Here is an 18,424-nt window from a genome sequence, read left to right as displayed (position 1 = left end):
TGATGAGATTACTTAGACTCCACATTTCATGTATGCATGATGATTATTACATTATTCCTAGTTATTGATAATTAGTTAGACAGTTTATTATCACATGTGTTTTCTTATGGATACTTACCCCATACTTGCATGTGTATGGTGTGCGTGTTTGTTCTCTTTATGTATGACATTTCTGATGTGGTTAAGGAAGGGAGCCATAGTCACTTGCTAGTCGGAATCTACACGATGCACCACTTTCTGCCATTGCCTGTTTAGCTTAGCATATATATATATATATATATATATATATATATATATATATATATATATATATATTGTATGTACATGCATGGAATTTATGCAGGTTGCAGGTATTGGGTATCAACTTCTTTGAATTGCTAGGATGAGCGTACCTTATCGCACTATCTCAATGGTAAGAGAGGGGAGATAAATTCTCAAGTCCAAATCTTAAACCCTTAAACCATTTTTCCTAGAAGGTAGCACAAATATCCAAGATATTTTACCTTCCGAATGTGTCAGATGACATAATTTGTGATTTTTAACCCCTTAGACTGATTTTGTATGGATTGTTCTATGATGGGTTTTCATATTTTATCTTGGAGGTCTATGGTGAATTTTCTATTAATTAAGTCTAAAATTAAAATATTTAATTTATAATTTAATTATTTTTGGGGAAAATTAATATAATGTCATGATCTTTAGATATTTTGATTTTAATTAATTAAATGAGAATTAATTGAGAAAAAGAATTAAATAAAATAAATTAAAATTAATAATAAAAAATAAAAAATAATAATAATAATAAAAATAATAAAAGAATTAAAATAAAAGTTATAAGTCTACCTAGGAGTAAATGCACCTCTTGATTGCACATATGTCTACAACACAGGAGTTAGCACACAAATTAAGCACATGGTGTTTACAACCTTGTGACTCATCTAGAAGGTTGGAAAAAGCTCGTGCTTAGTTGTCAACGCTTATCTCATCTTCTGGTTGTTTTTAGAGGCATTCTAGGTGCTTCCTGAGAGTTCTTTATATTAGGCACTCCTAGAAGCTTGGGGAGCATGTTTGGGTGGATCCACGAGTGCTGGAGAAGGAAGGAGCTTGTAGAAGTTGTGAAAACCAACTTCATAGATTGCCAAGATCACCTGCATGCAAAAAACCTACTGAAGAGAAACTGAAAAAAGAAGGAAAAAGTGGAGCTTGAAAAAACTCAACAATATGAGAGAAACTATATTCCCAGATTGATTGAATGAATGGATGAAAAAAGAATTACAAGAGTTCAACCTTTAAAGGTGAATGAAAGCCCTAAAGCCTAAAAAAGATAGGTTGCACAATATAATTAATATAAAATATTAATTATATGCACCTAAAAGCAAGCTTAAGAACTAGAGTAATAAATCACTTAATCAACTAAATCAAGATAATCTAATTAATAAGTGAAACAAAATAATTACTCTAACACCCCCCCTTAAGTGAAGCTTGGGAGGAAGCTAACTTAGCAAAGCTATGAAAGCAGGAAAAGTGGGTCCCGGCAACAAGGCCTGATCAGGTACCCAATCACAACAAGGAAATCTCTGTAAACTGGAGACAAAGGAGAAAACTCAGTGGGAAAAACCCTTCTCCAAAAGGAGATAGCAAAGAATGTTCCAGAAGATAGAAACAAAGAGAAGATCATGAAGAAAACCACTGAAGCAGAAGAAGCCGCAAACTTTGTCAGAAAGAAACTGCTGATCTGAAGATCCTCTACGGAAATAGAAGGCATGAACCGAGAGTGTCTATATGGTAGGTGATCCATCTCACTGAAATGCATAGGTAGCCAGCCACTGCAATCGCCTAGTATGTAGGATCAGGTACTGAATACATAGCTCACACCAACGAACCATCAAACCAAGGAAGCATAGAACAACAATATAACCCCCTCTTAATGTAGACGGGGTGAGGTGACAGGCAACTAAAAAGATGGGCCAAAAATCTCCTACAACATAGGAACCAAACACATTAAGAGTGAGGTACAAACACCTATAAAGGCACGTGTCACCGACACTGCATGAGGCAAAAAGAGGAAGAGGGCACAAAACTGGCAAACAACTATCCCCCCCATGACACTTTATAAAATAGTGCGAGTACAACAAAACACAATGATGAAAAGGATCCCGAAACGCAAGAGTGACACTTTATCTCAGTGCGTTTGCAAAAATATGCTTACAATGAATATCAACAAGATCAAAAAGAGAAAAAAACTGATACAAAAGATAGTATAGCCCAAAAGAAGAGAGCCCATGCTAAAAAAATGATCCCCAAACCTAAAATACCCAAGATATCCATCATAGAGAAAAAATGCCAAAAATATGATAGAAAGAGCATGGGCCAGAATCTAGAAGAAATTACATCATTTCTAAAAAGTAGATAGAATTAGCTTTCTAAAAATATCACGTTTTCAAAAAACGGAGATGGGACGCACAAGAAATGCTTGTCGGAGTCAAAAATAAAATTTCAAAATTCAACTGCAAAAATAGGAAACTAAACTACATCAAAACTAGAAAAATCCTACACCACTGTCTCCGTCTCAAAACCAACTTTTCGGTGCTTCTTTCGAATCGGAAAAAGGCCTCCGTATGCTCAAGATATGGCCAAAAAATCGCGAGTAGGTCAAAAAGGACCTAGAAGGAGAGTGCAAGGAAGTGTGCTGATGTAGTACTGACATCAGCATTTCATGGCAAAAAATTTGACGGCCATGGGGCCGTCACAGCAAAAAAGAAGGCCACGTGGCCTGCCACATGGCATCCACGTGGTGGTGCTGATTGTACTTGCTAACGTGGCAGGGGCCATGTGGCAGATGCCAATGTGGCACCCATGCCACGTGTCTCCCAAAAATCACACCAACTACCACAAACTCCATGCTGGATGAGCTGAGATGGCGGAGCTGCAAGAGGGCAGTGGCCGCAGGTGCGGTGGGATCTAGAGCGTTGCTTGGAGGGTGGCGAGAGGGCGGCGCGGTGGGGCTGCGCGCGGGTGGCCGCTGGGCGGAGCAGGCCAAAACAATTTAAATTTTTTTTTTTTTTTGAAAAATCGCCATAAATGCATTTGTACGGCCTCCCGGGGGGCAAAAATTTTTTACCTGACGCTTACGGAAGCCAAAAAAGGAAAATTTTATATGTATCCTGACTATAAACAGCCTTCCGGATCCATTGGCAGCGTTCGTTTGGGCCTAAAGTGCTCTAAAAAATCGCTCTTCCTCCCGATTGAAGAAAAAAATCTCAAAAAAGCAGGGGTTTCTAACTCCGAATCGTGGCTTCAAAAATCATTCAACAGAGAAGTAGCAAGGAGTCTCTGATACCATGTAGAATTTGTGAAAACCAACTTCACAGATTGCCAAGATCACCTGCATGCAAATAACCTGCTAAAGAGAAATCGAAAAAAGAAGGAAAAAGCGGAGCTTGAAAAAACTCAACAATATGAGAGAAACTATATTCTTAGATTGATTGAATGAATGGATGAAAAAAGAATTACAAGAGTTCAACCTTTAAAGGTGAACAAAAGCCCTAAAGCCTAAAAAAGCTAGGTTGCACAATATAATTAATATAAAATATTAATTATATGCACCTAAAAGCAAGCTTAAGAACTAGAGTAATAAATCACTTAATCAACTAAATCAAGATGATCTAATTAATAAGTGAAACAAAATAATTACTCTAATAGAGCTTGCTCTGCAGATTCTGAGGAAAAGTGATTTAGCATCAGTGTCCAAGTAGACACTTGTGAATTTTGCATATGATATCTCGCTTCTTGCACTTCCTGTCTTCTTCGTGTCTTCTGATTGTTTTCTGAGGATTCCATCATTTAGCCATATTTAGTCTTGCTATGAGTATTAAATTTTCTATATGAGAAAACTGCACCATGCGTAGATCTGGGTAATTTAATGGACTAGATTTAAATGATGTGGGAATAAATAGTTAAAATAAGATAGACTGTATTTCTTCATCTGAATAAACTTTGTGCACAACATTTAGAATTATGCCTGAAAAAAAATTTAAAATTTTTTAAAAAAATAAAATAAAATATATATTTATTTATATATATATACATATATACATACGCAAATATATATATATATATATATATATATATATATATTTGTTTATATATATATACATATATACATACACACACATATATATATATATAAATGAAATTTTAATATTCAAGTTAATTAGATTTTAAATAAATAATATATAGTTTTAAATTAATCAATTTACTTAATTAGAATTTATTCTAATTAAGGTTAATGAGAATGTTATAAATGAAATATTTAAGTTATTATTTTGGGGTTCTCAAGAGAAGAAATTAAGTTATTTGAAAACAACAATTCATTACCAAAATAATGTACAACGTATAACCTATATTCCTAGAACATTGAATTCTAAGAGTTATAGGGGGAAACCTTTATCCATCAAAACAAATACATGGGTTTGAGAAAAATGTATAAACGTTTCCTCATTTGATATCTAAATCCGAAATGAAAAACTGGAACTTCATATTTCATTCAACTATGTAATTTTAGCAAACCAAAACATGTGTTTGCATTTTGTGTTTTCTCTATGCTTCTTGTTTTGGCTTTTTGGGTTGACTAGCTTGTTCACTAGTTATAGGACGTCTACCAGAGGCTCGAGGGTTATGATTGTGATGTCATGATGATGTCTTTTGATCTCGATCTTTTTAAACCCAACCATGGTTATTTGATGGCGTGCTCTATGGTGTGTGTGTGGTTAACTGATTCATATTGTTTTCAGTTTTCTTGTGCAAGCTGTGATATATGTAACTTTTTTATGAGTTATCGATCAGTTGTAATTGGATTACTTTCCAGTCACTTGAAGGAATTGAATTTTTTATCTGATCTTGATGATGCCATGTTGTGACATGTTTTGACTCGACCATTTTGGAGTATTCGATCAGTATTACTTTGAGATACTTTTTGGTCGCTTGTTGAGAACCAATAGATATTGTGATTATTAGTGATACCTTCAATTGCCAATAGAGAACTGTTGTGGTCATGATTATCTATGGATGCTTTTCAGTTGCTCATGGAGATTTGATGCTCTTATTTTGGATTATCTTTTGGTATTTTTCTAGTTGCTTGTAGATGACTGTGGTGATTTTGTGATTTATGATTCCATGAGCTTAGGGTAGGTTATCTACATATAGTGTCGGGAAGTAGCTTGCAATGAGGGCTGAGGCCCTAAGAGGCTGCTAGGGTAACTCATTGTAAGTTGTTTTAATAAGTGAAAACATTACACCTAATACTGACTTAAATGAACCTAATAAGACAATTGTTTGTTCTTGCCTATTCATTAAGTGCTAGTACAGACTAGGATGGGAGTAGAGAGAATGTTTAGTTGTGACCTTGCATTCCGTAGTATGCCTCGTCAGTACGAGAGGATACTAGTGACCACATAGGGATCACTAGGGGGTCGAGGTCTATTGAGAGACTACCAGGGTAGCTCTAGCATGATCCATGCGATGACACTTTCCCGCTTACATAGTAGTTTCCTACATGTCTTTGTGTGCCTCTAGGATTATATGTTAGTTTATGTTGGAACCTTTGAGTTAGTATACTTTTAGGATTCCTAGAATTAGAAAGTATTTGTGCTATGTGATTTGATAACCTGTTTGGGACTTGAGATTATCTCCTCAGCGCGGTGGGAGTGGACCATATAGGTTCCACGCGGTCGGGTGGTAGTGCTTTTTCACTCTTACCATTTGAGATCCGTCTAAGACACCGTGGCTGATGCATTCTTTGTTGGCATCTATCTTCATTCTGTTCATGGATTATGGTGGTGGACACGTATCCTTATATTGATGATTAGCATATGTTAGATGATGTTATCTTATGCTTTATTTTGCATGATTATATTTCTTATGCATATGTTGTAGTATGTTAGATTTCTTTCTGCATATGATGTATTATGTTTTAGGATTGACATTCCTACTATGATAATACCAATGATCTCTTTGGTGATTTGGAATGTTATGCATGGAGGGATGGCTAGGGCCCATGATGGTCTAATGATGCTATTTACGGTTGGGAGGAACTATGCACTTAGATAATTATGTTTGATGATATATGGTTATCTTTTATGATGGATGTTTATATTTTCTATGATGATGTTCATGTATTGTATTTGGTTTCATTTACTTTATTGCACTTGCATCATGTATTAAAATAGGATGATGTACTTTATTTAGTGCATGTATATTCTTTTAAGCCTTCATACCCTGTGACATGTATAGTGGATGATTGAGATTTCTGTAATGTAATTTACTAAAGGGACATTTGGAAACAAAGCATATTGTTTGAGAACGTTGGATTTATCATTATTATGAAGATGTGATGTTAGATGGAATTAATATTAGTTGATATAATTGTGATTCAACGTTAAGGGATCCTTTAAGAATGTAACCTGTTATGTATGTTTACTTTCAGTTGAATGTTGTTGTTGCTTCCGTTACTATGTGTATGTTGTGAATGGTTTAACTTTCATGTTTAAAAATAAAAATAAAAAAAATGCTACCAATCTTAGTGAAACTTTAGGTTAATTCTTTGGATCCCTTGGCAGGCCGTTACAATACATATCATATATCTTGAAGAGATTTGGAATGTGGAATTGCAAGTCTATGTATTCTCCAATGGAGACTAATTTACATAAACTTAAAGAAGAAGCTACAGAATCACCTTCCATATATTCTACTCTCTACAAACAGATGATTGGGTCCCTTATGTACTTATTAAATACAAGACCTGATATTTGCTATGCTGTTAATGTCTTAAATCAATTTATGTGTGAACCGAAGGAGATTCACCTAGTTGTTGTTAAACACGTTATGAGATACTTACAAGGAACTCTTAATTATGGACTCAAATATGAGAAAGTTGCTTTAGATTTGCATGGATTCACTGATTCAAATTGGGGTGGAAGTGTTAAAGATAGAAAAAACACTTTAGGATGCTATTTCAGTTTAGGATCAACTATGATATCATGGATATGCAGAAAGTAGTCTTCAATAGCTCAAAGCTCCACAGAAGCCGAATACATTGCAGCACCAATGGCCTCTCATGAAGTAGTTTGGCTGAGGAAGCTACTTGTAGGATTATCTAGGCAAGCCATGAATCCTACGATTATTCATTGTGATAATCAGAGTTCCATCAAGCTTTCAGCGAATCTAGTTTTCCATGACAGGTCCAAGCATATTGAAATTCCTTAGCATTATGTAAGAGATATGGTAGACATGAATTCTCTAAAATTGGAATACATTTGCACTACAGATCAGATAATAGACATACTCACCAAACCTCTATCTAGAGTGAAGATAGAATTTTTCAAGAGGAGACTTGGTATGGTTGAGTTGTAATCCTTTTGTACTCTCTTGATTATTAATAAAATAATTTATTTTGTTAGGCTATTGACTGTTATGGGCTCCACCATTTGTATTCATTATTTTAAGAGGTGACGATCTCTGAAAAATAATGAATACTTGTATGAAACATTATGAGAGGTGATGATCTCTTAGATACTGTGCTAAATAGTAGAGTTCTACTGTAAGATCTAGATGAGTTCAAGATCATATTGTGATGTTGACATTGCTATGTTCATGGGTCACAAATTAGATAAAGGAATAATTTTAGTATTCTCTGGGTTTATCTTGTATTCTGGTAGATCTTAAACTCAAGATCTTGTTGTGATATAGAAATACCAATTTCTATGAGTCACAACTTGGATAAATGAAGAAAGAAAAATTACTCTTCAGATTTGTCCTATAATTTATCACTAGTCAAAGTGATTTGTCATATCACAGATTGAGTAATATGACATTGTGTTATGTGTTCTATGATATCACATACTAAGAAAATTCAGATAGATATAGAGTATTAATTCTTGCTTATTCATTTGTATTGATGTTGCTAGATATGATATCTCTCTGTGTGATTATCAAGTTAAGAAGGAGTGTTAATTTTATAACTTGATAATCACCAGGTTTGAGAGTGTAGATTGCAGTATCTCTAAAACTATCTATGAATGGTTTGGTATTTATATTCTCCTCTAAGTAGCAACTTTTATATTTGTTAATGTTACAAAGAAACTAACACATTTTGTTAGTTATTATTTAATGTTAATTCATCTAGCAAATTGCCACTTTTATGAGGAGATACAAAGCCGACCAAGTGAAGGGATACACCCTTTAAGGGTGATGTCCTTTGGTATGATATTTAGAGGATTGTGATACAGTTTGAGGGACACAAATTTTTTTTTGTTAAGTCTACTCGTTCAAGAATTTACATTCAACAAATTATAAAGCAGAGATATTCTTATTCATTCAAGATCGAAAATAGAGGATTGGACCTACATTGAAGATAATTGATAACTTCTTCAAACAATCTAAGTATTTATATTATTTAGAAGGCCATTCTCAGCTATTCAAAAATGAACTAAAAGTCTGATTCAAAGAACACAAAACTAGCATAACTTTATCGATTTAAGTCAAAAACTAGTTGAGAAGAATTCAAAACATCAAGATTCAAGGCATAAAAGTTAGGTCCAAAGCTAAATGGATTAAAGAGGGGGAAACATGAACTGAATATTTCTTCAAACTAATCAAAGAAAAGTAGACCATAAAGGAAATTAGTGGTATTAGCGGCCAGATGGATATAGTACTAATAACTTTGAGATCATGTAGACCTTTGTTTTTAGATTAAGGTAAAAATAAGTTTTGAAGGGACCCGAAACCCTTAATAGAAAAAAAAAAGATATTCAAATAAGCACAACCAGGTTTTACAAGGACCTGAAACCTGTAGTATGAAAGTAGCAAAACTAGGTTTTGCAGGGACCTAAAACCACAAAAAAGAACTAGAAAATGAAACTAGGTTTTACAAGGACCTGGAACCTAGAGTTTAAACAAAAGGAAGAAAAACCAACCAAGAAACCTAAACTGGAGACCAGTTACCAAAACCACCACCAACAGCTATTGAGATCATGTAGACCTTTGTTAAATTCTATAAGAATTTTTTTACTACCAAAATAAAGGATAACAGCATCCATGCCATGGAACAATGTCTCAAAATGATCCCCAAAAAAGTTTCTAACGATTGATTCAGGGCTCTTCAAAAGAGCATAGCCATTGAAGAGATAGAGGGTGCTATTGGATCTCTAGCTAATGGAAGTCCCCTGGCATTGATGTGCTTCCAGTTGAATTCTATAAGCATAATAACAACTAGATAGTTGGAGAATTGATGGATATATATGATTTTTCTTATAAACTTGGGTCTTTAGGGGGAAATGTCAACATAGGGGTTATTAAATTGCTAACTAAAAATAGGGACAAGTCTCTTGTTCAAAATTGGAGGCTCATTACTCTTTTGAACATTTCTTGCAAGATCATAGCCAAAATTATAGCTACAAGGTTGTCAGACTGTCTCAGACACATTGTCACTCCTACTCAAATTGGCTTTTATCAGAGGTAGATATATTCTTGATAATCTCATAACTAGCTGGGAAGGCATGCGTTCAGCTAAAATAGGTGGGCAAAATGTGGCAATGATTTTGAAAAATCTTATGATTGAATTGAATGGAAATTTGTTATCAAAATTCTTCATGCACTTGGGTTTCCTCCTAATTTCTATAATTGGGTTAACATTTTGTTTAAAGGTTCTTCTATTGTTATTGAAATAAATGGTGAGCTTTCTGATCCAATCCCACTAGGTAGATCTATAAGACATAGATGCCTATTGGCTCTAGCTCTCTTTGTCCTAGCAATTGATGCTCTATCTTATAATCTCAAATGTTCATATATGAGGCCTCTAGTTAAAGGGATTACATTGTCTAATAATGATGAGCTTGTGATTGAACAATTTGTAGATGACACTTCTTTATTTGTGGAGTTAGATGAAGATAATTTCAATAATACTCTCAATAGACTCTAGGTGTTTGTTATGCCTCTAGGGCAAAAATTGCTCCTAGTAAGTCTACTGTGTTGAGATGGAATGAGAAGCCTCGTCAATGGCTTAGTGTATTGGATTGGAAATGGGTTGGGACTATTGTTAGATATTTGGGGATTCCTTTTGTTGTGAAGCCCTCTATCAAGGAAATGTGGTCTTGGATCTTCAAAAAATTTGAGAATAAACACACTAAGTGGCACTCCCATCTGCTTTCCATTGTTGGTAGAGCTCAAGTTGTGCAGAAGGTGTTATCCTCTCATGCTATCTACTATGCTTCAACCTGGATTTTTGCAAAATCCCATACAAACAAGATGGAAAATATCCTTAGGGGTTTTTGGTGGTCAGATGACATTGGCAACAAGAAAAGACATTATGTGAAGTGATAATGGTGCTGCCCCCCTAAGAGCCTTGGGGGTCTAGGGTTGAGAGACATGCACATACAAGGAATTTCTCTTGCCTCTAAATGGGTTATTAAGGCCTTGAAAGGGAATAGCCATGGAATTTTTTGATTAGGAACACAATACAAATTCTATCCCTAAGAAGGGAAAACGATGGGATAATATTCCTCTTGCTGATATAGTTTTTGGGGATTTTGATACTAAAATGTTTGGATATGATGTATTTTCTTCTATATAGAGGACTTGGTGTTAGGTCACTAGGTATGTTATAGAAAAAAATTCTTATTTCTATCTTGAGAACATATCTATCTAGTGGGCATTTACCTTAATAATAAATATCTTGCTCTTACTCAATGTTGGTATATAAAAAAAATGGAATAGAATTGCATCTCTCATTCATGATATGCTGGTTGATAAGAAAATGGGGTTCTAGAAGGCTACATGTAACAAGTATAATATCCCTATGTCCTAGAAGAAGACTTATACTTCGATCTCTAAAGTAATTGGCAAATTTTTCCTTGGTAAAAAGTTGATTTTGCTTCAAATGTTGGAATATATTATATGTGAAGATGGTAGAAATATGAATGAGTGCAAAAGTAAACACATCTATAACATGCTCAAACAAGATGTGTGAATCGTTGATCACATTAACAAGAACTAGAGATGTAACTGGCTAACTCTAGATGGCTCATTGTCTTTGAATTGTTTTGGCATCCACCCATCGAACTAGAAATTTTTTTTTTTTTTAAAGATTGTTCCTCTTGCTTAAGAAAATTACTGTGGGCTCCTTTTTCTCTAATGGCAGACATCAATCTATTGTCTGTTTGACCTGTAAATGCCAAGAGTCTTATGGAGGTTTTTTTTGTTTTTTTTTTGTTTTTCAATTTGCTAGAATGATTTCATCTTTATTTTTTGTTTAGTCCTTCACTTGGAATGCTAAAAACAATATTTCTTGGCATGGGATCCTTGCTGGTTTTATGGCTGAATTCGATGATAAGTTAAATAAATTCTTGTTTGTGCTCAGTGCTCACATTTTATGCTACATTTGGAAGAAGAGGAATGCAAAGCTTTTTCAAAATAGAAAGTGACACCTTACTGAGTTTAATTTTAAACTCACACATTTCTACATTGTGTCTCAGGTCATTGTCACCCTGGGAATATCAAGAGAAAGATTCAACTCATTGCTGAAGAATGGATACATGGTCATCTTGAACAAGGACATCCAATCCTATAAGGGGTTGGAGAGCTTTAAATATGACGATCTTTAGAGCTTGAGGATCAACTAGGAGAGCTTGAGGATGAATCAAGAGCTACCTATAAAAGGAGAGGAGCATACTGCAAATGAAGACAATAACAATTCCTTTGATGAACAATTTAGACCGAACTAGGATGATTTCATGGGGCATATATAAAGTGAAGGAAACAGTCAGTTTGAAGTCAATCATGAAGATTTAATGCTGGATGCTAATAGCTTAGGCATTAGCCTAGGCTTTAAGATAGCTTTTATCTTAATCTAATTTTGTTGTACCAGACTATATTTTCCAAGTTATTCTAAGCTATTATGTATATTCTATAGATATTTAGTTTAGGCATTAGTCTTGGTACTATAATGCTCTGTTGGTTGTGGGTAGAAATTTTTAAAGTACAGCTAAGCATTTTGTAATGGTGACTCAGTCTTCTCCTTTTGGGTTGTATGCTACTGACAAACTTTTTTAATAACTTAAATTTTACTATAAGTAGAATAGAAGCAATACAACAAATTTTAATAACTTAAATTTTACTATAAGTAGAATAGAAGAAATACAACAAATTTTTAATCACTGAAAGAGAATAAGTTAAATTAAAAATCTTCTAAAATTCTAAAGAAAAAGATGCATCGCTCAAGCATGAAATGTTATACTGCCCACCAAAATGCTTTGTTGAAACCTCTATTTGTGGAGAATAGGTGAAACTCTATATGGATCTCTTGTATGAATGTCGCCATAATTGGAATTCCCCGTAGAATATCCTTGTAGCCACAAAGAACCAAGGATCCAAAATTTGAGCTCCCAAATTCCATAGTCTCAAGGCTTGGTTTAATTTTGAGAATAGAAAAACTTTAAAAACAATGACTTCCCTATGTGTAACATTCTAATGATTTTTGGTATCCAATTTTGCAAAGAATATATATAATCTGGCATTTTTTTGTTTATTGGAGTATGAGGAACAATATGATCATATTGCATACATTCAAAAATGCTCAATAGAATTCTTTTTAGTGTTTTTCTTATGCATTTTCTCATATCACTGATATTGTTGACAACAACATCAAAAGATTGTTCTATTATCAGATGTTTTAAAGGGAATATTTGGGACCTTAGGTATGAACATGATATTATGGATATCCTTCTTGTAGAAGTTAACAAGTCCTCTTTTTCCTTCTATGTGTAGTGCTTTAATTTATATATCATTCAAAATTTGCACCCTCATTTTGTACCACATTATTGATCTCTAGCTCAAATTGGACCTTACCAAACCAAATACACCTAGCATCTATGGAACGAATTTTATATGTTGCCACACTTTAAAAAAATAGTATCATGATTATGATATCTTGACTCCTATATGCATGCTACATGGTATATTTTTTAGGTGGGCATTGTTGATGAGGGTTTTGTTCCACTACAACATGTATAATTGAATATTTAGTAATTTGAGATGAAAGAACAAACACCCAACTCTCTCTTGAATAAGAATTCTCATAGGTTAAACAATGTATATGGATTATGTGATCAAATGTGCCAACCTCAAGGTTCCTTCTAACTATCGACTTTCACTTATTTCTTTTAATGTGATATTCTAATATTTTGAGGAGACGTATACTACTCATTCAATGATTATCAATCATTTTAACTTCTTCCAATGACTTCCAACCAAACTAACTAAAGAGGAAAAAGAGTTAAAAAGCTAATCTACTCATAGAATGCAAAAAATGTGGATGTCTTTATGGCTCTACGAGACTTAGTTTAGCCATTGACATCAACCAAGCTACTGTAATCTCCTAAAATAAATCTAATATTTTATGCAATACCCTCTTATCTTAAAAAGCATTGGTAGAGTTTTGAAGATAGTATAAGTACACTTGGACTAGGTTGGGAGATATGGTTACTTTTGGTACTCCTTGATTTCACAACTTAAATAATTTATGCATAGGTAAAACTATAAGATAACATATCACATTCTTAACACAAAAGAATGGTACCTACCTACTCAGAAATTGATATCAACTAGGTTCTTATACTATAATATGTTTATACTTTAGTACACCATTTCTTGCTTATGGTGTTAGATATTTATTTTCATTAGGCACTTGATCATGTTCTATGTATTATCTTTGGAAGACTGGTATATAGTTGAATTGTATCATGCTCTATATGTTATTCTAAATTTACATTTATGATTGCAATACCTTGTTTATAATATTTTTATTATTAGTTATTCTTAATCTAACCCCCTAACCCATGATGCCTTATATATGTGTGTGTTTTCTTTGCTTGGTGTGTCTTTTTGATGAGGGGAGGTAATTGTAGTCACTTCCTTGGGAGATCTACATGATGTCATACTCCTCCTTCCTTATCTATCATTGTATGTGTTTGTGTACGTGCATGCACATGCATGTATTGTATCTTGTTGGTTGGTGATGTAGGTGTGTGCAAGCACCAGACAATGACTCCACCTAGCTACACAAGTTTGAATATACCTTAAAATCCTTGAACCAATTGTTGTTAAAAAGAGATAGAACTACATGTTGAAAATGAAGAGAGGGGAGGGGTGAATCATATACCACAAAAACAATTCCTTGTCCCTAGATGTCAAATCAAACTTGTCACTGATAATGTAATTCTTTATCCATCTCGATTAAAACTAAGTTCTTTCAGTAACTCAATTAACAAAGAAGTCTTATGAATACTAATCTATTTTAACCTTTAGTGACTTAGTTGTAGAAACATAAAACATAAAGAAAATAACATGAAAATAGATGACATCAAGATTTAACATGAAAATCCAATTTGAGAAAACCACTAGCAACTAGTTACAATATTTTTACTCTTCTGAAGTGCCCCTTAGTAGGAGCCAACACTGCTAAAGGTTATAATACATGCTGTTAGTATGACCTTGTTAGAGGATTTAGTTCACCCTATTAGGAGTGGCCTTCTTAGAGGTCTTCAAAAACTTCAATCTTGAAATGTCACCTTGTTAGAGGATTTACAATTTGATTATCAAATCAACTCTATTAGGAGATTTCTTTATTGCTACAATGATTAGAAGGTAACAATAATTTGACTTGATTTATGAAGTAACTTCTTTTGTAGATTTAGATCTCTATTTTGGCTTGACATCTGGATCCTTACTGATCAAAATATTCTTTGCTTCTTATCTTCCACACTTGCCTGCTCTTCCTTTTCCTTTAGTCATATATCCATCTTGTTTCATATATCTTCTACATTTCTTGATCTCTCTTATATACCATATGCTTTGTCAAGTTGTCTTGAATACCTTTTCAAATAACCATTAAACAATCAATTAGCCAGCCTCAATTAGCTAATTAATTGACAAGTATAATTTGCTAACACTCAGTCAATATTGGGATTAGTCACTTGGTTAACACTAAGATTCCTTTGATTCCTGATTACTTAGTTAAAGTTGAATAACCTTAATTACCCAACTGGTTGGTTGATACTGAATATTGAATGTCCTTTATTGCCCACATGTTCGGTTAATATTGTATGCTCTTCATTGCTCGATTGCTTAGTTAATACTAACATTTGTGTAACATCAATGACAACATATAACTTGATTTTTTTTTCCCAACTCTATGATCCATGTAGGACTCCTTATATCCTTAGAAATCTAATAGGAATTTAGTCACGTAGTATGTGGATTATGTTTTCATCATTTCTTTTTATGGTTTGATTGATGGATTCTAGTGTTTACAATTATGTGATCATGATCTAGACTTTTATATTTTCATGTATATTGTCTATGATATTTCTTTAGTATATTTATATAAGCATATATGGGTGCACACATGTATACCTATATAAATATATATTATTATATAGTTAGTGTATTTAAGTATCGATGTAGGTCATAAATTGTTTCTAAGTGATTTATTTATACACTTAGTTATAAAGAGAATTTTATTAGAATATAAAAATAAAGAAATTGAAAGGGATAAAATAAAAAGAACAAGTATTTAGAAGAGGAGTAATAATGTAAATTCAAGAGAAAAAGGTAATGGTTGTTAACTATGTGGAAGAATATGAGACCAAAACATAAATACAATTATGTGAATAAAAAATGGGTTACAAAGCACCAGAGAGGGTATTTACATATATTTGGACCATTTATTCATTATATACTCCTAAAATAGCCTTAATTTACCCCTAAAATTCCTAAACAACTTGTAAAATAGTAGTTAATTACATAAACTAAGGTGATTTTGGGTTTTGGAATTACTTTTATTTAAAGGTTGGTGTCTTTTTACCTAAAGGGTTATGAAAACTATTCAAGAGCATATATATGTAGTTTAGAATGTAAATATGAAGGGGGAGGAGGGTTGAAAGTTAGAAGAGACAATGGTTGTACTTTTTATGAATATTTTTATGGTGAAAAATTAATGATATGCGAGGGAGAGTCAATGAGTATAATTCTTTAAGAATTTAGAAGTTTCTTTTCTTTTTGGAAGGGAAATTTGTATATGAGAATTTAAAGGGTTGAGAGAGGGATTTATTACCATTTCATTTCTTTTTCTTTTATGGATATTTGTGAAAGTGGCAAGGGTTTGAATGATGCATCTCAAGTGGATTTATTTTACTATACTTGTGTCCTTGCTCCTATTTCTATTGAATATTTGTAGGACTTGAGGTAGGGATTGACCATAAATGAGTGGCTCACCATAGGTGTTGGGACTCGAAAGTGGTCATTGGAGGATCTTATGTAGTAGAGACCAGAGCCTTGAATATGCGGCTTCTATAGGTGAGTTTGTAATCAAGTGGAAACATTAATTAAATACATGGTTTATTGGGGGTTTGGGTTAACACATTAATCAAGATAAGTGATATTGATCCACACTTATCCTATTGGAGTACTGGGGCTATATGTCATCTTGAATAAGGCCTTGATGTGGTAGGGTGACAATGGTTTAGGAGGTTGATCCCAACATTAAGGAAAGTGTGATAAGGCCACATATGCTCTGTTGGAGTACTGTGACCATATGTCATTCTATATAAGGCACTGATGTGGAAGGATGACATTGGCTCCAAGAGGTTGATCTAAACATTTGATGGGTATGCGATGACACTCACCTAGATGTTGTTGAACCCCTAACTCTTCTTTTTCCTCTGGTTGTCCATTTGCTTTGTGATTCCATTTTGAGCATTGTTCTTTTGTGTGGCTTATATTACCTTTGTACTTTGATTTTTGGGTGTACGCCTTAGATTATCTTATAACCTATGTGGATCATGGTCTTATCTCCTAGCTTAGGGGAGTGGACCATATATGGCTCTACATGGTTGGGTGGTAAAATAATTTCAATGTATTGTTTGAGTGTTCATGAATGGATTTATATGGATCATTGTGGAGTATTGATTGAAGATTATTTCTTCAAGTCTATATGTTTTATTTCCTTGGAATAAATCCATGTAATATTGTAATGTAAAGCCTTGAAGAAAGTAAAAGTTCAAATAGGTAAGTATCATGATTTTAAAAGTTATGTAAAATGGTAAAGGGCATCTCTAGGAGAAATGAAGGGATATGTGATCATATTATATTATTTCAAAGATGAATGAAGTTATGATGATGCCATGACATTGTATATTTCCTTGCCTATATAAATGAATGCATAAAAGACCCATGTGCTTTTCATTATGTTGTCAAATGAACAATCTAAGCAATTAATGAAAATTGGATGTTTTGGTTTACATGTATGGTTAATAGTTTAAATCTATCTTATGCATCTTTATTGCATGGTAAGTAGATACAATTGATTATAAGGATTATGACATTAATTCCTAAATTGGAAATAGATATTAGGATGGATAATGTAATAAGATGAATATATGTGTTAACTTATAAGGTAAGGAAGAAATGTTGTAAAGGAAATTATGTAAGAAACAAATAAGGAATAATTGTTTGAGTTGATTATGTTAGTCATGGTTTTTGCCTTGTGATTTCCTAAACATTCTTTGATATGAATTCCTAGTTTTTATGTGCAAATTAGGGTTTGGTCATATTAAAATTGGTTTACCCTAAGAAAAATGCTAATTTGAATAAGTTTTATGCCCTAAAAAACCCTTTGTGTCATATGTTTCACCTTTGAAAATCAAGTAGGAAAATTATTTTGAAATAATATATATTTTTTGGGAACCTTTTTAAAGAATTTTTTATTTGGCTCTATAGTTCCCCCAAAAATTCTACAGCACCAAATCTCTTTGAAATCTATGGTAGGCACCAAGTTTTTATAATAATTCACATGGTTTTTAATACATGTGACAAGGTGATTAAGTGGAACCCAGTTAGTTCTTTAACATGGTTTCAAAGGTAAATTGCCTATGCTGTTGGATCTTCCAAGATCAATGGTGGTCACTATGTCACAACTGGTAAAATCAAGGTGTTCACTGATAAAGACATGACAACCTCCCACAAAAGTGAAACACGATAGGCCCAAAAGTGGATATGGTGCTAGGATTTTGTCTGTCAATAAATAAGCTTTTCCAACATGATGGGTTGTTAGATGTTGTCAAGCACAGTAAAGGAGGTACCAAAGAGAGGAAATGTGTTTTCTTTTCACGATGCTAGTTTTCTGCCGAATCACGGTGGTTGCTATGTCATGACTGAAAAACTCATGATTTTTACTGATAGCAACATAGTGCCTTCCTACAAAAGTAAAAATAGTGGGATTAACATGTAAGATGGGTGCCATAATTTTTTTCATCATTAGTGAGCCATGTGACCATTATGGAACATCAGGAGCATTAAATACAATAACAACAAT

General features: G+C 33.4%; 1 protein-coding gene across 1 annotated transcript in view; it reads right to left on the bottom strand.

The window, feature by feature from the left end:
- Window positions 1-2,746: 2,746 nt before the first annotated feature.
- LOC149531644 (vacuolar-sorting receptor 1-like) overlaps window positions 2,747-18,424 on the bottom strand; it is a gene marked incomplete at its 5' end in the record, with an annotated part of 75,746 nt that continues 60,068 nt past the window's right edge. The window contains one exon of the mRNA XM_089808381.1: window positions 2,747-3,022. Within this exon, the coding sequence (XP_089664507.1) occupies window positions 2,747-3,022 (276 nt within the window). The remainder of the gene's footprint in view (window positions 3,023-18,424) is intronic.

Source organism: Cupressus sempervirens, chromosome 11, assembly GCF_028749045.1.
Source record: "Cupressus sempervirens isolate cs-2001-9-10 chromosome 11, ASM2874904v1, whole genome shotgun sequence".
Lineage (NCBI taxonomy): Eukaryota > Viridiplantae > Streptophyta > Pinopsida > Cupressales > Cupressaceae > Cupressus > Cupressus sempervirens.
The sequence above is the reverse complement of the archived record's forward strand: the minus strand, read 5'-3'. Positions and strand labels throughout refer to the sequence as shown.